Source organism: Sminthopsis crassicaudata, chromosome 2, assembly GCF_048593235.1.
Source record: "Sminthopsis crassicaudata isolate SCR6 chromosome 2, ASM4859323v1, whole genome shotgun sequence".
Taxonomy (NCBI): Eukaryota; Metazoa; Chordata; class Mammalia; order Dasyuromorphia; family Dasyuridae; genus Sminthopsis; species Sminthopsis crassicaudata.
Window position 1 is genome coordinate 375,765,475 of NC_133618.1, and position 17,779 is coordinate 375,783,253.

At 38.0% G+C, this 17,779-nt stretch overlaps 2 protein-coding genes across 16 annotated transcripts in view; one reads left to right on the top strand and one right to left on the bottom strand.

The window, feature by feature from the left end:
* WDR25 (WD repeat domain 25) overlaps positions 1–1,952 on the bottom strand; it is a 251,388-nt gene extending 249,436 nt beyond the window's left edge. The window contains exons 1-2 of one of the 7 annotated variants that reach the window (XM_074291275.1): positions 466–585; positions 157–271 (exon numbers count right to left, since the gene is read on the bottom strand). Coding sequence is in view for 1 of the 7 variants with exons in the window: in XM_074291281.1 (XP_074147382.1) it covers positions 605–967 (363 nt within the window). In the remaining 6 variants the exon portion in view is untranslated. The other 6 variants (XM_074291276.1, XM_074291280.1, XM_074291281.1 and 3 more) reach the window with 6 other exon arrangements.
* Positions 706–17,779, top strand: part of WARS1 (tryptophanyl-tRNA synthetase 1) — a 33,193-nt gene continuing 16,119 nt past the window's right edge. For 2 of the 9 annotated variants that reach the window (XR_012486609.1, XM_074291285.1), the window contains exons 1-3: positions 706–843; positions 12,532–12,730; positions 14,766–14,979. Coding sequence is in view for 5 of the 9 variants with exons in the window: in XM_074291285.1 (XP_074147386.1) it covers positions 12,617–12,730; positions 14,766–14,979 (328 nt within the window). In the remaining 4 variants the exon portion in view is untranslated. Of the gene's footprint in view, positions 844–1,874; positions 2,007–5,333; positions 5,437–6,358; positions 6,519–12,531; positions 12,731–14,765; positions 14,980–17,779 lie in introns of those variants that run through there. The other 7 variants (XR_012486610.1, XM_074291286.1, XR_012486608.1 and 4 more) reach the window with 5 other exon arrangements.

Consider the following 17,779-nt stretch of genomic DNA (forward strand, 5'->3'; position numbering starts at 1 on the left):
ATGTAACTAGGGGAAGAGGAAAGAGATGAGAATCAGGAGTCCAGGTATGGAAAAAAAGGAGCGGAGTTTATGTTGCCCTTTAAAGTTTGCAAAGGATTTCACAGTCATGTTTGTTCCACTTGCCCTTCACAATAACCCTGAGATAGCTATCCTCACCCATTCTACAGATGAGAAAACTGAGGCCGGGCAGAGGCTCCGTGACTTGTGCAGGATCACACAGCTCTTAGGTATCTGAGGGAGGATTTGAAGTGCAGTCCCCACGTTGAGGAGGCTAGAAGACGGAGAAAAGAGAAGCAAGTGGCCCGGAAAGAAAAAAGGCTAGAGTTGTGGGGGTAGGAGCTGAACTGGTAAGAAGGGAGGCGAGAGAAACGGGGACTAGAATGGGGGGTCCGAAAAGCAAGGGGCAAGGGGCTGGGTGGGAAAGGGACCCAATGACGGCGCTGCCAACCCCACTCTCACCCTCACCTTAGCCCCCAGCCTCAGCCCCAAGGCCCGGAGGCGGATCTCCACACGACCGGAAGTGCTCTGTCCGGAACGTAGAGATCCGGGTACAACCCTTACTCCGGAAAGGCCCGTTCCGTCACTCCACGAGGGTGCCACCTACCCAGGTAGGAGCAGATGGTGGGTGGAAGACGACAGGAGCCTTCCCGAGGCCACGGAACCTTCCTCCGTAAGCCCCGCCCCCATGCCAAGCCAATCCCCGGCCGAGAAGCCCCGGAAACTGTTTCTGCTCGGGCCGCAGTGCTGCTGCACGCCCGGGTGCCGGTGCACGCCGGGCCTCCGCAGCCTGTGAGGCAGGCGACAGCTGCTGCAGCGCTGGAACCACGAGCCGGCAGAGGCTGAGTGAGTCGGGGCGGAAGGGCTCGGGCAGGTCCGATGTGGAGAAAGGGCCGGGTGCCGCAGGGGTTCCCCCAGCAGCCGGCCCCGCGGGGCCCCGGGGGAGGGACGGGAGGGGACCTTCAGCCATAGCCGCCGCCTCGCCCTCGGGAGCCCGGACCCCCACTACCCGTCCCTGGCCTTGCACTGTCTGTCGCCTCCCGAGCTTCGTGTTGCTGCAGCTTCTTCCTCATCCACGGGATGAAAGGCGCTGTTGAGATGACAGCTGATGGGATCCCTCTTCCACGCCTCCAGCCCTACCTTGAATTTCATCATCTGGTAGCGTGGTGCAGTAGAAAGCGGGCGGTCTGGAATCTGAGGACCTGGGTTCAGATACTGCCTTGTCACTTACTGCCTGGTGTCCCTGCACAAGTCACTTCTCTTTTTTAAGTGTCCGTGTCCTCAGCTACAAAACGCAGGGCTCGGACCTCCTGTGCTCTTTCTTAGCTCTAAATCGGCAATCATCCGGTCCCCTGTAGCTTTTTTCATTCCTTTCCCCTCCCCCACCTTTTCAGTCGCCTCATTCTCTACTTGCCCAAGCCCAGCGTTTCCACTGTCACCCTTACTGGGCCGGATGGGGAGGCTAATGGATAGTGGGGCTCGGAGTCAGCCTTGGAATGTTCTCTCAGATACTAGAACTTAGCAGAGTGCCTAAGTAGGGCCTTAGTAAATGCTTTGCCTGACCCTAAACAAATCCCCTTAACCTTTCTCTATCTGCTTCCTTATTTGGAGATAATGGAAGTAATAATAGCTCCCTCCTTGCCCAATAAGTGATATACGCAAACTAAATATAAATGTTAATTATTGCCCTCAATTATCGTTATCATTGTTATTTTTTTTTCTCCATACTAGTCCAAGAATTTTATAATAATCACTTTCTCCTGACCAAAGTCTGGAATTTTACAACAGTATCAAAGGCCCTTCCAACTCTTGATTTTGTGACCTTCCATTCACCCCACCTACCTTTTTTTCCTCTTTCTCTTTCTTTTTCTCTTCAGGCTCTCTCATCATACCCTGGAACTTCATCTATTGTCTTCCATGTCTGTTTCTCCTTAGTGCCTGGATCTTCGTCATCACTTTCCCTTTGACCATTGTCACCTTTACTACAAGTAATTTACTTAACTCCCATGGTGAGTCTGGCGCCTTGTGTGGAAAAAGAGGAAGGTGACTCATAGGTGGCCCAGTGGGTAGAGTACCAGGTCTGGCCGGAGTCAAGAACTGACTTCGAATCGAGCCTCAGACTAGCTTGTCTGTTACACAGAATCAGTAAAAGGGTCAATTATTATCTTTATGCAGATGACCCTCAAATCTGTATCTCCTGAATCCAAGCCCACACTGACAACCACCTACTAGACATTCCTGCCGGATGCTCCATTAGTTACTAATATATGCACAAGAGTCTAGAGAAACCAAAAGAGGGACAAATACATTTCTCTTTGAGCAGTTGGAAAGAGCTATCTACTAATGTAGTTCCAGAAAGAAATTAGTATATAATAACAACTAACACTTATATAGCTCCTTAAGGTCAACAAAATATTTTATAGATGTTACCACGTTTGTTCTTGATAACAACTCTGAGGAACATGCTACTTTATCCTCATTTTATTGGTGAGGAAATTGAGGCAATCAGAGGTTGAGTGGTTTGCTCTGTATAACAGAACTACTAGATATCTGAGATTACATTTGAACTCAAGTCTTCTTACCTTCAAATCCTACACTCTGTGCATTGGAGGGGGCCACCTAGTTCATCACTTCAGAACTTTAATGTCTTCAAGGATCATTGAAGAAAAACAGAGGTCCTAAGATTTGGATTGATTCTATTCTGGCAATTTCAACAGGGGATACAGAAAGTATCCTGGGTAAAAGGAAGAATATACTAATGTAGAAAAGAGGAAGTAAAGTGGGAAGGCTTCCTATTTTTTGTAACTGAGGGGTGTGAGAATATGTAAACATGGAAGGAGTGGACATCAGATGATCCTCTGAAATGGAGTCACACAGTTTGGTGTAGAACTATAATAAGCTCAATGAGAAAACAAACAAGATTGGGGAACAGGGAGGGGGTTAAGAAAAAGGCATATTCCAGAGAGAGAATAATCACAAGCAAAAAAATTCCTGATTCTGAAGAAGGGACAAAAAGGCATGAGGAGGGGAGTCTAGAATCCAAGGGAGTAGTACCCTGGAGTGCCTTTTGGACAATTAGGAAATGTCTACACAAAATGTGGCCAGTGAATATAACGAAGCATTCTTCTATAAGATATAAAAGAAATTATTGAACCAGAACTAGGATGAATGACTAAAAGTGAAGTGAGCAGAACCAGAACAGTTTATACAAGGACGTTGTTATGTGGTAAAGAAAATCTTTGAAAGATTTAAGAAATTTGATAAACTAATTGCCAAATTATATTTCCAGAGAATTTGATAAAGCATGTAGCCTATCTCCTGACATATTGAAAACAAGGTAAAGAAAGAAACATGTATTGAACATAGTCATTACTTAGATTCATTTTACTTGACTATGCTTTGTGACAAGGGTGTTTAATAGGAGGAAGGGGGAGGACGCTGAGAAAAGTGGAAGAAGGAAGGAAGGGAAATAGGAAAAGACCATTCAAACAAGACTTTTATTTATTTGTTTCTGTTAAATGAATAAATGAGTACAGAAGTTGAAACAGTACAAACAAGCAAGACAGTTTTTCAAAGTAAGGGTTAAGATTAGGCAAGATGGGACTGCCAGTAGGACAAGGAAACAAGGATTCAGAAAATAGTGTGTTTATTTGAACTGTATAGCCATAAGATCAAGATAATAATGAAAGAGAAAATGAAAGCAAAGTAGGGGTAATAAAGACTTAGGAAAGGGAGTTGTGGAGTGAATACGGTCGTAGAAAATGGGGTTTAGAAGTAAGAGAGAAATGAAAATGTAGTTTCTAACTGAAGAGAAGAATTTCAGGGTTCTAGATCATGGAGGGAGCACAAGGTTATACCCATCCCTATGGATAGCTAAGGTGAACTGAAGGTGTCATTCATGTTTGATGATAAACCTTGATTTATATATTTGTCAAACAGAGTAGGTATAGCAACAGTGTCGAGGCACAACAGCAACAATAAGGCAGGGTTATTTAGTAACAAAGTCTGTCCACAGCAGGGCTTCATGTGAGCCTGTTGGTGCTTGCCTGGGCTCAGGCACCATCAGTTCTGTGATTTAGTTGTAGCAGTGTTCATCCAGAGATTAAGTACAAAGGGTTGTTATGCTAAATTTAGGGCTCAGTTTGTTTGCTGGGCCTTAGCTCTGGAAAACAGGATGTCTCCTAATATCTTGACAGACAGCAGGATTGAGGGAAAAGGAAAGTTGTTAACTCAGTTATTGGGGTCCTTCATGTCAGGTAGCAAGTGCCTGCTATGTGCCAGGCATTGCCCTAGGCACTGGGGATACAAAGAGAGGCAGATACTTCCTGCTGTCAAAGGAGTTCATAGATTTAATGGGGAAGACTGTATAAACAACTGTGGACAAATTAGCTATACAAATAAGAAATTAGAAATAAGAGACAAGGCAGTACTATTAAGAAAGCTTCCTATAGAAGATATGATTTTAACTAGGACTTGAAGCAAACTAAGAAGTGGAGATGAGGAGGAAGAGCAATCCAGGCATAGGACACAGTCAAAGGAAATGCCTGGAACTGGCAAATGCCTGGAACTGGAAGCTGGGGTGTCCAACGTATTTGTGGTTGTGGAACAACCCATAGGCCAGTGTTCCCAAATCTAAGAATATGTGGGAAAGTGGAAGCTATAAGATAGGACAGAAGTTGGGACGAGAGGACACTGAAGAGCGAGTTCTCTAAAGGACTTAGAATACCAAGGATTTTGTATTTAATCTTAGAAGTGATAGGGAGCCACTAGAGTTTATGGAGTAGGAAGGTGACATAGTCAGACCTCTGCTTTAGGACTGACTTTGGCAACTGAATATAAGATGGATTAGAGTGAGAAGAGACTTGAGGAAGACAGCAGGCTGTTGGAAGAGTCCAAGGATGAAGTGATAAGGACCTGCGCTAGAGTGATGGCAGTGTCAGAGAAAAGAAGTAGAATATTTGAAAGCTATTGTGAAGGTGAATGGCAGGCCTTAGTTTGGAAATGGGGAATAGGAGCAGGAAGGATGAGAGATGAGAACATAACAGAAAAAGATATGTAGGTGGTGAGCCTGGCTGACTGAGAAGGTGTTGTGCACTCTGCCCTAGTAGGGAATTTAGGAGGGGAAGAGGTGCAGAGGGTTTAGAGGAAAAGATAATTTCAGTATTAGAAAAGTTGAATTTGAGATGACTACAGGACATTTAATTCAAAATATCTGAAAGGAAGTTGGAGATTAGAGGTTAGAATCAGATAGGCAGGTTTGAGCTTCATCAGTTTAGAAATAATGATTAACTCCATGGGAGCTGATATGGTCATCAAGTGACATAGTGTAGAGGGAGAAGAAAAGAAGGTCCTAAACAGAATGCTGAGAAAAACCTTTGGTTAGAGGGTGTGATCTGGAGAGAAATCCAGCAAAGGAGACTGAGAAAAGTTGTCTGACAGGTAAGAGGAGAACCAGAAGAAAGTAGTGTCCTGAAAACCGAGAGTGAAGAAAGTATCAAGGAGAAAAGTGATCAGCAGTGTCAGAAGCTGCAGGGAGGTCACAGAGGATTGAAAAAAGACCATTGGATGTAGCAACTTGGTAACTTTGGAGAAAGTAATTTTGGTGTAATGGTGAGATCAGAAGCCAGACTGAAAGGAGTTGAGAGTGAGAGAAGAGTAAGTTGAGACACCTGTTGCATATGACTTTCTCCAAGAGTTTAGCCACTATGGGCAGAGGTAAGGGCAGAAATGGGGGTTGAATCATCAAGTGATGGGTTCTCCTCACTCCCAAGGGGGAAAAAGGGAAAGAGCTAGTAGAGAAGGGAAGATTGAGTGGTGATGAAAGAAATAGGATGGCCAGAGATTCCATGTACAGGGAGAGGGGGTTATCCTTGGCAAGAAGGAGTCCATCTCTTCATGTAAGATAAAAGGAGTAGCAAAAGGCATTTGAAGACAGAAAATGAGGAGGAAGAAAGAAGTATTCAAGTATAGATGAGACTAGATAACTTCTGAGATTCTTTATAACCTTGATGTTGTGTAATTCCTAATGCCTCCTTCCCTTTCTATCTCTCTTTCCATCATGATTCCTCCTTTCCTCTTACATACATAAGACACTGGTGGTGAAATCAGGGAGAAAAGTGTAAGATTTAGGATAAGCTAGGTAATAGCTTGCATTTCAGTAATACTTTATGGCTATATAAAGGACTTTTCCCATTTATCTACTTTATCCAATGAAATAATAACATTATCCCCATTTATGTATAAGAAAACTAAGACAGAAGGTTATAAGATGCATGAACCAATCCTCTTAAGAAATGTAATCATCCCTATTTCATCAGCCATGCTATATTAGATTGTCATCAGGAAGGGCAGCTTTCGGTTTTGTTAAGTATTCTCAGAAATAGAGTAGTTTCCAGTAACCTACTTCTGACCCAAGAGGAAAGAAGGCGGGGTTCAGGAGAGAGTTTAAATTACGAACAGGGAAGGGATTTGTAGAACACCTCTTGCTGAAGCCTGTATATGAAGAAACTTCTTCTGCTGAGGTCTGTATTAACATTCTTAATTTTAGCTTTTTTTATTGTATGTAATAACCTTTTATCAAAGTATAAGAGAATTTAAAGAAAGTAGAAGATGTTGAGGGGAATAGTCAGGAACTGGAGCATGCCAGGTTTTTGCACCCTCAAATAATTCATCAATAGGGAAAATTCAAAAATTAGTATAATATTACTGTGATATTAGTGTCTTTGTTTCTAAGATTTTGGACTGGAGGGGGAAGTATTCTACTTCATTTCTGTGTGGTCTGAATGGGCAGAACTTGGGGAAGGAATCATTTTTTAAATTGAATTTTATTTCAAATAACAAAAATTAATCTAATTTCTCACTATTCCACAAAAAGGAAACAACTTTGTATCAAATGTGTATAGTAAAGCAAAATCAATTCCTGCGTTGGATATATCTAAAAAGATATATCTTATTCTGCATCCTGAGTCCATAATCTCTGTCAAGAGAGACTAGATGCTTCATCATTGATATGGAATCATGGTCAGGCATTGCACCAATCAGTTGTTTTGTTTTTAGTGTTGGAAAGGGTAGAAGTTTTAGGGAGGCACATTTCAACCCAACAGAAGGAAAAACTCCACCTAACAATTATAAGGAAAACATCTGTAATGAAAAATTTAATGTCTTGCCAGGAATATTGTGGACATTTGTGTCTTGGGGTTGAATGTGATTAACCTTGAAATCCCAGAAATGTCTAAATATTTTGAGTGAGAAACCCACAATTCTCTAATTTATTTTCCCTGATTCTGCTTCTTTAATAAGGAAAATTTGTGCAGTGTTATCTTTCCATGCTATTGCATGAATGTGTTTACACTACCTCCCAATTATTGTGAATAAATCACTTATCTACCCTTTTTTTAAAGCATATTTTTATGACATGGAGAAAAGGCCATGTGAAAAGAAAACTCTTTTCCTTTTAGTAGAAAAATGACTTTTTGCTAAATTGATATGGGATAATAGAACGTGCATAATCTTCCCAGCAGAAGATTCAGGCTTCTATGCTTAACTAGCGCAGGAATGTGACAATAAAAGTTTTGTAAGACAAAGCCTTATATAAAAGTCGTCATTACAGGAACATAAGTCTAGAAATGTTAGCTATCTTCATCAGTACTAGGAAGATTTGATGCCTCATCATATTCTTTTCTTGGTGGTAATCTGTAATAAAAAGAAGCAGGGAATTGTGACTCCATTTACCTTTGTGAAGGACAAGCTCTTTATTAGGTTGATGTTATAAACAAGTTCCCCATGCTAAAGTCTGGAAGTTAATGGGGAATGCTGCTTGTTTAAGACAGGTTTGTGTTTGTTTTTTGTTTTTGGTTGTTTTCTTTCTATCTTTTTTTTTTTTTTTTTTTTTTTGTGGGAGAAGTCTGTCACTCTACCTTCTGTAAAGTCCCTTTGCACTGCCTTTGATGCCACAGGGAGGCTGGGATGACATCAAGAAGCCTTCCTGAAACATCAGTGCTCCACATTAAATATATTCCTTTCCTTTGTGTTTAATGGATCTCTTACTGTAACTCCCTTCAGCAAGTTAAATAGTAAATAGTACTTTGTTCTAGACACTGGAGATGATAAGGTCAATGTTAGGTGTGGTTAGCAAAGGAATTGATAAAATTAATAAAAAATAATCCCTTACTTGAGCCGGAAGAGGGCTTTGATAATGAAGATCAGCTTAGTTCCTTATCTTACCTTATCTTACTAAAGGTTATTCAGTCAGAAATGCAAGATGTATCAAGACCCTGTGACTAAACTTTCCCTATTCCCTAACAACTTTTAGCCATGACTTTGCTGCTGCCCTCCTTTGGGTCAGCTCCTCTTGGCACTCTGCCTTGTGGTGTCTTTTCCCTTCCCCCATGCCACGAGGCATCTCCTCTAATCTTCACTATATTTCCCAACTTCATTTCTCCTTACATCTAACTCACTCTTTTATTTATCATTCCCTGTGTCTGTGGGGATCTCTCCATTTTTGTCTATGACCTCTTCATAAATAAGTCTACCTTTTGCCAAAAAGAATGGCCATTGTGAATTCTTCACATGGCCAAACCTCAACTTTTGGTGCCTGCTGTCAAATCCCACATTGTAGATCACATTAGAGATACAGAGCCAAGAATAAGACACCCTCTACTCCAAGAGCTTACATGTTATTCGAAGGAAGACAGCAAGTGAATTCAAAATACGTCCTGAGGGAAATCAGGAAGGGTTTCTTGTGGAAGGTGGTACTTGGACTGAATTTTGATGAAAATCTAAAAGGTGGAGGTGGAAAAGAGGAGGGAGCATTTATGGTCTCAGAAGAGTCACCAAGGCAGGGACTCAGGAGATGGAATGTTATGTCTGCCAACTGCTAGACAAGTTTGGCTGGAAGGTAACTTGTATAAAGGAAACTAATGCATAATCAGTCTGAAAAGATAGATTGGAATCTTTTAGTGCTGGGCTTTAATTCCCAAGCTAGAGTTTATATTTTAGCCTCAAGGCAAGAGGAAACTAGGAAGCTTCTTGAGCTGGGAAGTGACTTGATCAACATTTAGCATTTAGGTCATTGTGAAAGAATTCTGACTTAACCCTCCCTGCTCTGAATTTGAACCACTGCCATCATCCCTGCTGTTGTCCTCTCCATAAAACTAAAAAGCTGTTGGCAACTGTGTTCCTGAGGAATTGGGAGAGGGAGAGTCATAATGCAAGGAAATTTAGAAACATTTGCAATAGTATAGGCAAGAGGAGTGAGGGGTGAAATTAAGGTGAAAGCTTATGCTTTTAAAACTATCAAAACTTTCACTGGAAGGGGAGTTTTAATTCACATAAGAGTATTATGGTTATATTATTTCAAATAGCAATATTAAACTATCCTTTGGAAGAGGTGAGAACTACTTTAGGGCTATTAGAAGTATTTATTATTTATTAAATTCTCAAGAAGAAAATAATCAGAGCAGAAGAAAAGGAAGAGAACTAAGAAATAAAAAAATAAGAAAGAAAAAGTGAAAACAAGTAAAAACCTTATTTACTAATTGCATTAGTTGATCATCTTATTTTCCCTATCTTAGTTAAGAGAAAGTGAAAATACCCTTTCTGGCTTTTCTCTCTTGTGCTAGGTTCCCCTCACCAGCACTTTATGATTAGCCTTAGGTAATCAGTCTGTAAAACTGGTTTACCACGCTCCATGACTCCAGGGAATTTCTAAGACAAAAGGGAAAGAAAAATAATTGGGCAGCTACCCATGCACTCAAAATAGATGCCCACATATTCTTTCTTTATAATCAAAGAAAGGACTTATGAGAAACTGAAAGTTAATTTCTCAGAAAGATCCCAGCTCTTGGACAAAGGAGAATAAATCCCTAAAGGGACTGGGTTTCAGACAGTTGAATTTCCTTTACCAGGACTGGACTAAGAAAAGAAATTCAAAGTGACTGAGAACTCTTGTGGAATTTTCTTGACAAAAATTTTATTATGAAAAAGTTTGAAAATTGACCCATTATTTTAATTTTGTTTATTGACATTTGGGAATGGATATATCTTCCCTCTCCTGTTGCCTTACTGAATACCCCTTCAATCACAGCCTACCCTCAGTATAGAGAATAGAGAGAAGCCAGAAGTCCATCCTTCAGCCATCGCTAACTTTCCATAAAGAATAAATATCATGATTTAGCTAACATTTTCAAAGTTAAGAAGAAAATAATGACAAATATACAGAGACATTTTTTAAAGGTACAAAATTAAAGAAGGCAGAGTTAATAATAAAAGAGTTATATGTAAATCCCCATTCATTTAACTTTTGTCACCTGTAAACCTCCAGCTACCTGGGAATATTACAGCTGGCTAGCAAAGGACAGGAAATGGTTGTTTTGTAACTTCAGAAATAAGAAATTGAATTGAACATGTAAGACTGTAGAAAGCTTTAATTTACTGAAGCATCATATTAATTTGTTGTACCTAGAAAAAGTAAACTTATCTAGAAAAATGTATGCAGAATATTCTTTTGGAAACTAATATTTGGATTTTCATACAATTTAAAACTAGGATTTTTAATTAGAGTCCAAGTGTGTACAAGTATTATTATGACAATGCACATTAGCAAAATTTTAAAATCTCACAGGAGATGTTACTAAATTTAATTCTATATTGTTGAACCCTCCTACTTTGACTTCCAAAATATGGTACTTGTACAACTAAAAAAAGTTGTCTTTTATATGCATGGACCATTTGATTGCAATAGGCTTATAGAGTTGGGAAGGACCCTATAGAGGCCAAAATACACCAGCCTGCTTTTTATAAATCAGAAAACTTGAATAGCACTTCTTCCCAACACCCCTCCAAAAAAAATGTCCAAAATGATGTATAAATTTTATTAGCTTTTATAAATAAATTATATAATTTTCAAAACCCATTTCATGGTATTGTCTATCAACAATTTCCATGCATCTTAGCTTATTAGCTAAGGGTAAAATTCTCTTCTGTCCATCTTAGTTCATTTATCAATCCATATTTTCTTTTCTTTTTTTCCCTGAGGCTGGGGTTAAGTGACTTACCCAGGGTCACACAGCTGGGAAGTGTTAAGTGTCTAAGACTAGATTTGAACTCCTCCTGAATTCAAGGCTGGTGTTCTATCCACTACGCCACCTAGCTGTCCCCTCAATCCATATTTTCAATTACTTTTATGGAAAAGTGAACTTGAAGTAAGCGGAATCTTATGAACCTAGGAAACTAAATGGATAACTTTTGAACAGTCAAGTCATTTCTAAATGTTTTGGATGGTTTTAGTTGGCTTATATATTTCTATTAATATAATTTAACATTTGAATATGAGTCATGGTAGATGCTCAAAACAGTTGAATAAAAAATGTGTTTGCTGATTTTTTCTCTTGAGTATCTCTTGTGGGATTTAGACTTGAAAGAAGCCTTAGAGATTGTCTAATCTAACCTACTTTCCCCCTTGCTTGAAGATAAATATCAGAACTCCTTACTACCATTCTATGACTGATCAAGAGATTAATAAATAAAAACATGAGCAGGCTCTGTTCTCATTATACAGAAAAAATACAAAATGCTACAGTTTAGATATCTCTGGAATTTTTCCAGTACCACAGATTTGTACTTAAGATTGTATCAAGATTTTATAACTTATGAAAGACCTAGGATTTTTATTTTTCCAATAACAGATCAACTACAAATATATCTCTCCTACTTTTTCCTCCACCACTGTCATTCATGAAAAGGTGGCCTTTTTCTTTGCCTGGGTAAACCTCTTCTACATGCATCTTTGATTTTTTTTTTTTTTTTTCTGCAGATTTCCCCCTCAGTCATGCTCACTTTATCTAGTCTTCAACCTCTTCCCAACATATGGTTCCTTCCTTGCTGCTACAACAGACCCATTACTATTCTATCCTAAAAATTCTTCAGTTGTTCTTACCTTATCTGCTAATTATCATTCTATATCTCTCCTCCTCCTCCTCTTCTCAACCAAACTCCTCAGAAAAAGCATCTACATTTACTAACCATCACACCATGTCATGCCATTAATCCTGATAGCCCTTTGATGGTAAACAGTTCCATTCTGTCACCTATCTAATGAATAAGAGATATAATAATAGGTATAACACAAGACTTGACCTTAAGAGACTTAAGAGTCTAATAAAGAAAAGAGCCAGTACAAAGATAATTATGGTAAAACAGAAAGTATGAGATAAGTGCAAATGAGAGATCCAGGAAAACAAAATACTGTAAGAAATTGGAGGAGGGAAAAATTCTTTTGGGAGAGAGGTGGGTAGAGTTTTCTTGGAAGAAGTACCATATAAGTTGGAAAGGAAAGAACTTCAATAGACAGTTATGACAATTCAGAGATGAAGCATGGTACAAAGGAGTTGGATTAGATAACCTTAAAGATTTCTTCCAATTTTAATGTTATGCATTTGATGTGCTTTAATATCTGAATAGACCAAAAATTTGAAATGTAATTATTAAGCCGACAACAGTGAATAATAGCTTTTATGCCTTCTCTCTTTTTTCTAGGCCTCTGTTTTGTTCTTCTGACCTATTGAGTACAATCAGCTATTATCCTGAACCATTGCAGCTTCACACTTCTAAGCTGTAGAAAATGGCCGATGTTCTGAATGGCAAACCTTATCCTTCCACTCCACAGGAGCTATTCAAAAGTATAACAGCACAAGGAGAAATTGTTCGATCATTAAAAGCAGAAAAAGCACCAAAGGTACTTTGGAATCCTTTGCCTATTAATCTTAGTTTCTAAAAAAAAAAAAAAAAATCAATTAGTTTCTTTCTAGTTGTTCCATTTCTATCCAGTAATTGAAATAGATATATGAGCTGGTAACATGAGTCAGGAATGATTTGATCCCTTACAATTAACTCTTTCAAAACAGGAGAATACTGCTTAATATGCTAGAAGCAGCCATGGTTTTTTGACTTCCCTTACCAGTGACTGCTTCTATAGCTACTTAGTTTTTTCATTTTTATTCTTATTAAGTACTTATAAGGAAGAAGTCACTTTATATCAGGAAGACATTGACAAACAGTTCTTTCCTTTGCGGAGTTTACATTCTGCTAGTGGGAAACAGTATGTACAAGACAAGGAAGTCAAAGATTATTTGAGAAAGGAGAGTATACTAACAACTGAGGAGATTGGAAAAGGCTTCAGAAAGAGGAACCATTGGAGATGAAACCTTGAAGGAAAATAAGGAGTCTGGCAAAAAAGCCATTCCAAAAATGAGGACTAGTTTAGACAATACACAGAGGCAAGAGAATGGTGAATTTAGGGAACAACTACTAAATCTAGGCTGGAAAGAAGGGACATGAGTAAAGGGTAAAATAAGATTGGGAGTATAGTTTGGAACTAGATTGTCAAAGACCAAAATAATCTTCTTCATCATGAGGACTGGGTATGTTATTTCATCAGTGTGAGTAATTTCCAAGTTAAGGAAAACTCCTATCAATACACATCTGCCATTTTGCTCAGGGACAACTTAGACTCTTTAGAGTCCTTTTCCAAAGTGGGTCCAAGGACCCCTGGGATATGCTAAAGCTGAAAACTTTTCACTCATGACCTCTTTTCACCCAAGAAAATTTTCACAATCCCAACTATATAGGTATGTAAAATAAGTATGCAAATCAAACTTTACTGATAGTAAATCATAAAGAAACTTATTTTAAAACAATTCTTTGGTATACATATAATTTTGCCTTATATTAAAGATGAATTTAATTTCCAAAGTCTACATGAATACATCTTGTTCTGTGAATCATGAGTCCAGCAAACATCAAAGGACATAGAATGTAGACTCAAAAATCTTAGGATGTAAGTCATTTCTAATAGTATTAACATTTAATAGCCAACTAATATTTTTACAGCAACAGATACAAAAGATAATTTTCCTTTTCTCTCTATTTGCCCCTCAAAATTAATAGAGCTGCCTCTGCCATTGACAATAGTTTAAATGAAATAATCAAAAAAACCTGATGCTTTGGAGCAGAAACAGCAAACAAATTACAATTTATGCTGCTAGTTTTTTCAACACAGAAATTAATCCCTATTAAGGAGATTGATTGTGAATTTCCCTAGTAGTCAGCAGTTTTGAAATGTCTGCAAATCATTATCACTGACCTAAACATCTTAAAGTTTGTGGTTCTTTTGGCTCGATGATGGTCAGCATATCATTATGACATGGGATAAAATATATTGCAGCATAGATTTCAGCTCTTCTTTGTAAAACAGATACTTCCAGCAAAGATCATACTAATTCCTGAGAGTTTTCCTTCATTTGTTAGACTTACAAAAACAGTCCTATTTTTCAGTATTCCTTATTAGATTGGACTTGAATCTATTTCAGCTGTTTATTTAACATCTACCTCTAGGACAGCTATGTAATACAATAGATAGAGGACTAGACTTAGAATCAGGAAGATCTGAGTTCAACTCCAGCTTGTTCATGAGATCATGAAGAGTCAGACATGACTGAACAACAATAACAATCACTAGGTCCCTTAAGGCAAACAGGAAATACAGATAAAATCTAGGCCTTATCTTTAAGTTGCTCAAAGTATCAACGATGGTTATGAAGAATATCATGGAGAACATTGTGTTAATTTCTATTCTAAGTGCTAGGGGAGATAAAAAGATGTTCCCCAGTTGACTTCCACTCATGTTAAAAGAGGCAGTCTTCATTTAGAACATATTGCCGATTAAAATGTTTTGGGTTTGGTTTTTTTCCATTTCCTTTTTTTTTTTTCAGGATGAAATTGATTCTGCTGTAAAACAGCTATTGTCACTAAAAGTAAACTACAAAGAAGTGACAGGACAGGATTATAATGCTGATTCTCCTCCCACAAACTCCAAACCTGATGAGAGTGGGGAGCCTGGGACTACTGAAGGCGAAGAGGATTTTGTAGATCCCTGGACTGTACAGACCAGCAGTGCCAAAGGCATTGACTATGACAAGCTCATAGGTACCCTCCATTAGGCTTTGTGTGGCCCCATCCTATGTCCTGTCCCTACTATCCTCCTTTCTTTTTTGTTTACTTCAAGAGTACAAAAATTTCTTGTTTGTTTGTTTGTTTGTTTTAAATAAGTTCCTAATATTGCTTCAAATTCACAAAGATAATTTTCTGTGTGTGTGTGTGTGTGTGTGTGTGTGTGTGTGTGTGTGTGTGTGTGTGTGTATGTTACATATATATATATATATGCATGGGTAATTTTACAGCATTGACAATTGCCTAACCTTTTGTTACAATTTTTCCCCTCCTTCCCCCCACCACTTCCCCCTGATACATGTTAAATATGTAAAAGTGTAAATTAAATATAATATATGTATACATATTCAAACAGTTATTTTGCTGTACAAAAAGGGTCAGACTTTGAAATAGTGTACAATTAGCCTATGGAGGAAATCAAAAATGCAGGCGGACAAAAATAGAAGGATTGGGAACCTAGAGTTCTTTTTCTGGGTGTAGCTGGTTTAATTCATTACTGCTCTATTGGAACTGATTTGGTTCGTCTCATTGTTAAAGATGGCCACATCCATCAGAATACATCCTCTTACGGTATCATTGTTGAGGCAGTTCATATAGGTCTCTCCAGGCCTTTCTGAAATCATCCTGTTGGTCATTTCTTACAGAATAATAATATTCATATATCACAATTTATTCACCCATTCCCCAATTGATGGGCATCCACTCAGTTTCCAGTTTCTGGCCACTACAAAGAGGGCTGCCACAAACATTTTTGCATATACATGTCTCTTTCCTGTCTTTAAGATCTCTTTGGGATATAAGCCCAGTAGTAACACTGCTGGATCAAAGGGTATGCACCGTTTGTGATAACTTTTTGAGCATAGTTCCAAATTGTTCTCCACAATGGCTGGATATATTCAAAATTCCACCAACAATGTATCAATGTTCCTGTTTTCCCACATCCCCTCTATCATTCCGTATGATCTTTCCCTGTCATTCTAGCCAATCTGACAGGTGTGTAGTGGTATTTCAGAGTTGTCTTAATTTGCATTTCTCTGATTAATAATGACTTGGAGAAGCTTTTCATATGGCTAGAAATAGTTTCAATTTCTGCTTCTGAAAATTGTCTGTTCATATCCTTTAACCATTTATCAATTGGAGAATGGCTTGATTTCTTATAAATTAATCAATTCTCTATATATTTTGGAAATGAGGCCTTTATCAAAACCTTTGACTGTAAAAATGTTTTCCCAATTTATTGCTTCCCTTCTAATCTTATCTATATTAGTTTTATTTTACAAAAACTTTTCAATTTGATATAATCAAAATTTTCTATTTTGTGATCAATAATGATCTCTAGTTCTTCTTTGGTCATAAATTCATTCCTCTTTCACAGGTCTGAGAGGTAAACTATCCTATGTTTCTCTAATTTATTTATAATCTCATTCTTTATGCCTAGTCATGAACCCATTTTGACCTTATCTTGGTGTACGGTGTTAAGTGTGGGTCAATGCCTAGTTTCTGCCATACTAATTTCCAATTTTCTCAGCAATTTTTGTCAAACAGTGAGTTCTCATCCTAAAAGCTGGGGTCTTTGGGTTTGTCAAACACTAGATTATTAAAGTTATTGATTATTTTGTCCTTTGAACCTAACCTATTCCACTAATCAACTTGTCTATTTCTTAGCCAATACCAAATGATTTTGGTAACTGCTGCTTTATAATATAATTTTAGATCTGGTACAGCTTCATTTGATTTTATTTTATTTTTTTCATTAATTCCTTTGAAATTCTTGACCTTTTGTTTTTCCATATGAACTTTGATGTTGTTGTTTGATAGTCTGATTGGTATAATGCTAAATAAATAGATTAGTTTAGGTAGTATTGTCATCTTTATTATATTTGTTTACCCTATCCAAGAGCATTTGATATTTTTCCAATTGGTTAGATCAGACTTATTTGTATGGAAAGTGTTTTGTAGTTTTGCTCATATAGTTTCTGATTTTCCCTTGGCAGATAGATTCTTAAATATTTTATACTATCGGTAATTATTTTAAATGGAATTTCTCTTTGTAACTCTATTGGGTTTTGTTAGTGATATATAAGAATGTTGGCGACTTATGTGGGTTTATTTTGTAACCTGCAACTTTGCTAAAGGTGTGGATTATTTCTAATACCTTTTTAGTAGAATATACCATCATATCATCAGCAAAGAATGATAATTTTGTTTCCTCATTATCTACTCTAATTCCTTTAATCTCTTTCTCAGCTCTTATTGCCAAAGCCAGCATTTCTAATACAATATTGAATAGTAATGGTGATAGTGGGCAACCTTGTGTCACTTCTGATCTTAGACAAAGATAATTTTCAAATTCTGGTAGTCAGGGAGGACTGAGGAAATGGGCCATAGTGCCCATTTCCATTTATTTACAAAACATTTTTTTCTCCCCAACCCTAGAATTAATTAGTGTATAAGTGTTATCTCCATTTTCCTAGGGAAAGAAGATAGCATTTATATAGGACCTAGATTGTGCCGGGCATGATGCTTAGTGCTTTTTATAAATGTTATCTCATTTGCTACTCCCTAGGAAACGGGTATTACTATGATTCTCCTTTTATAGTTTAGAAAACTAAGGCAAACAGAGGTTAAATGATTAGCCCAGAATTACTAATAAGCTAATAAGTGTCTGATATGAGATTTGAACTAGGGTCTTCCTGAGGTTAGTGCTCTCTCCACTGAGCCACCAGCTTGCCTAAGAGGAAACTTGACCATCAGAAAGATTTAGTCCATTGGCACA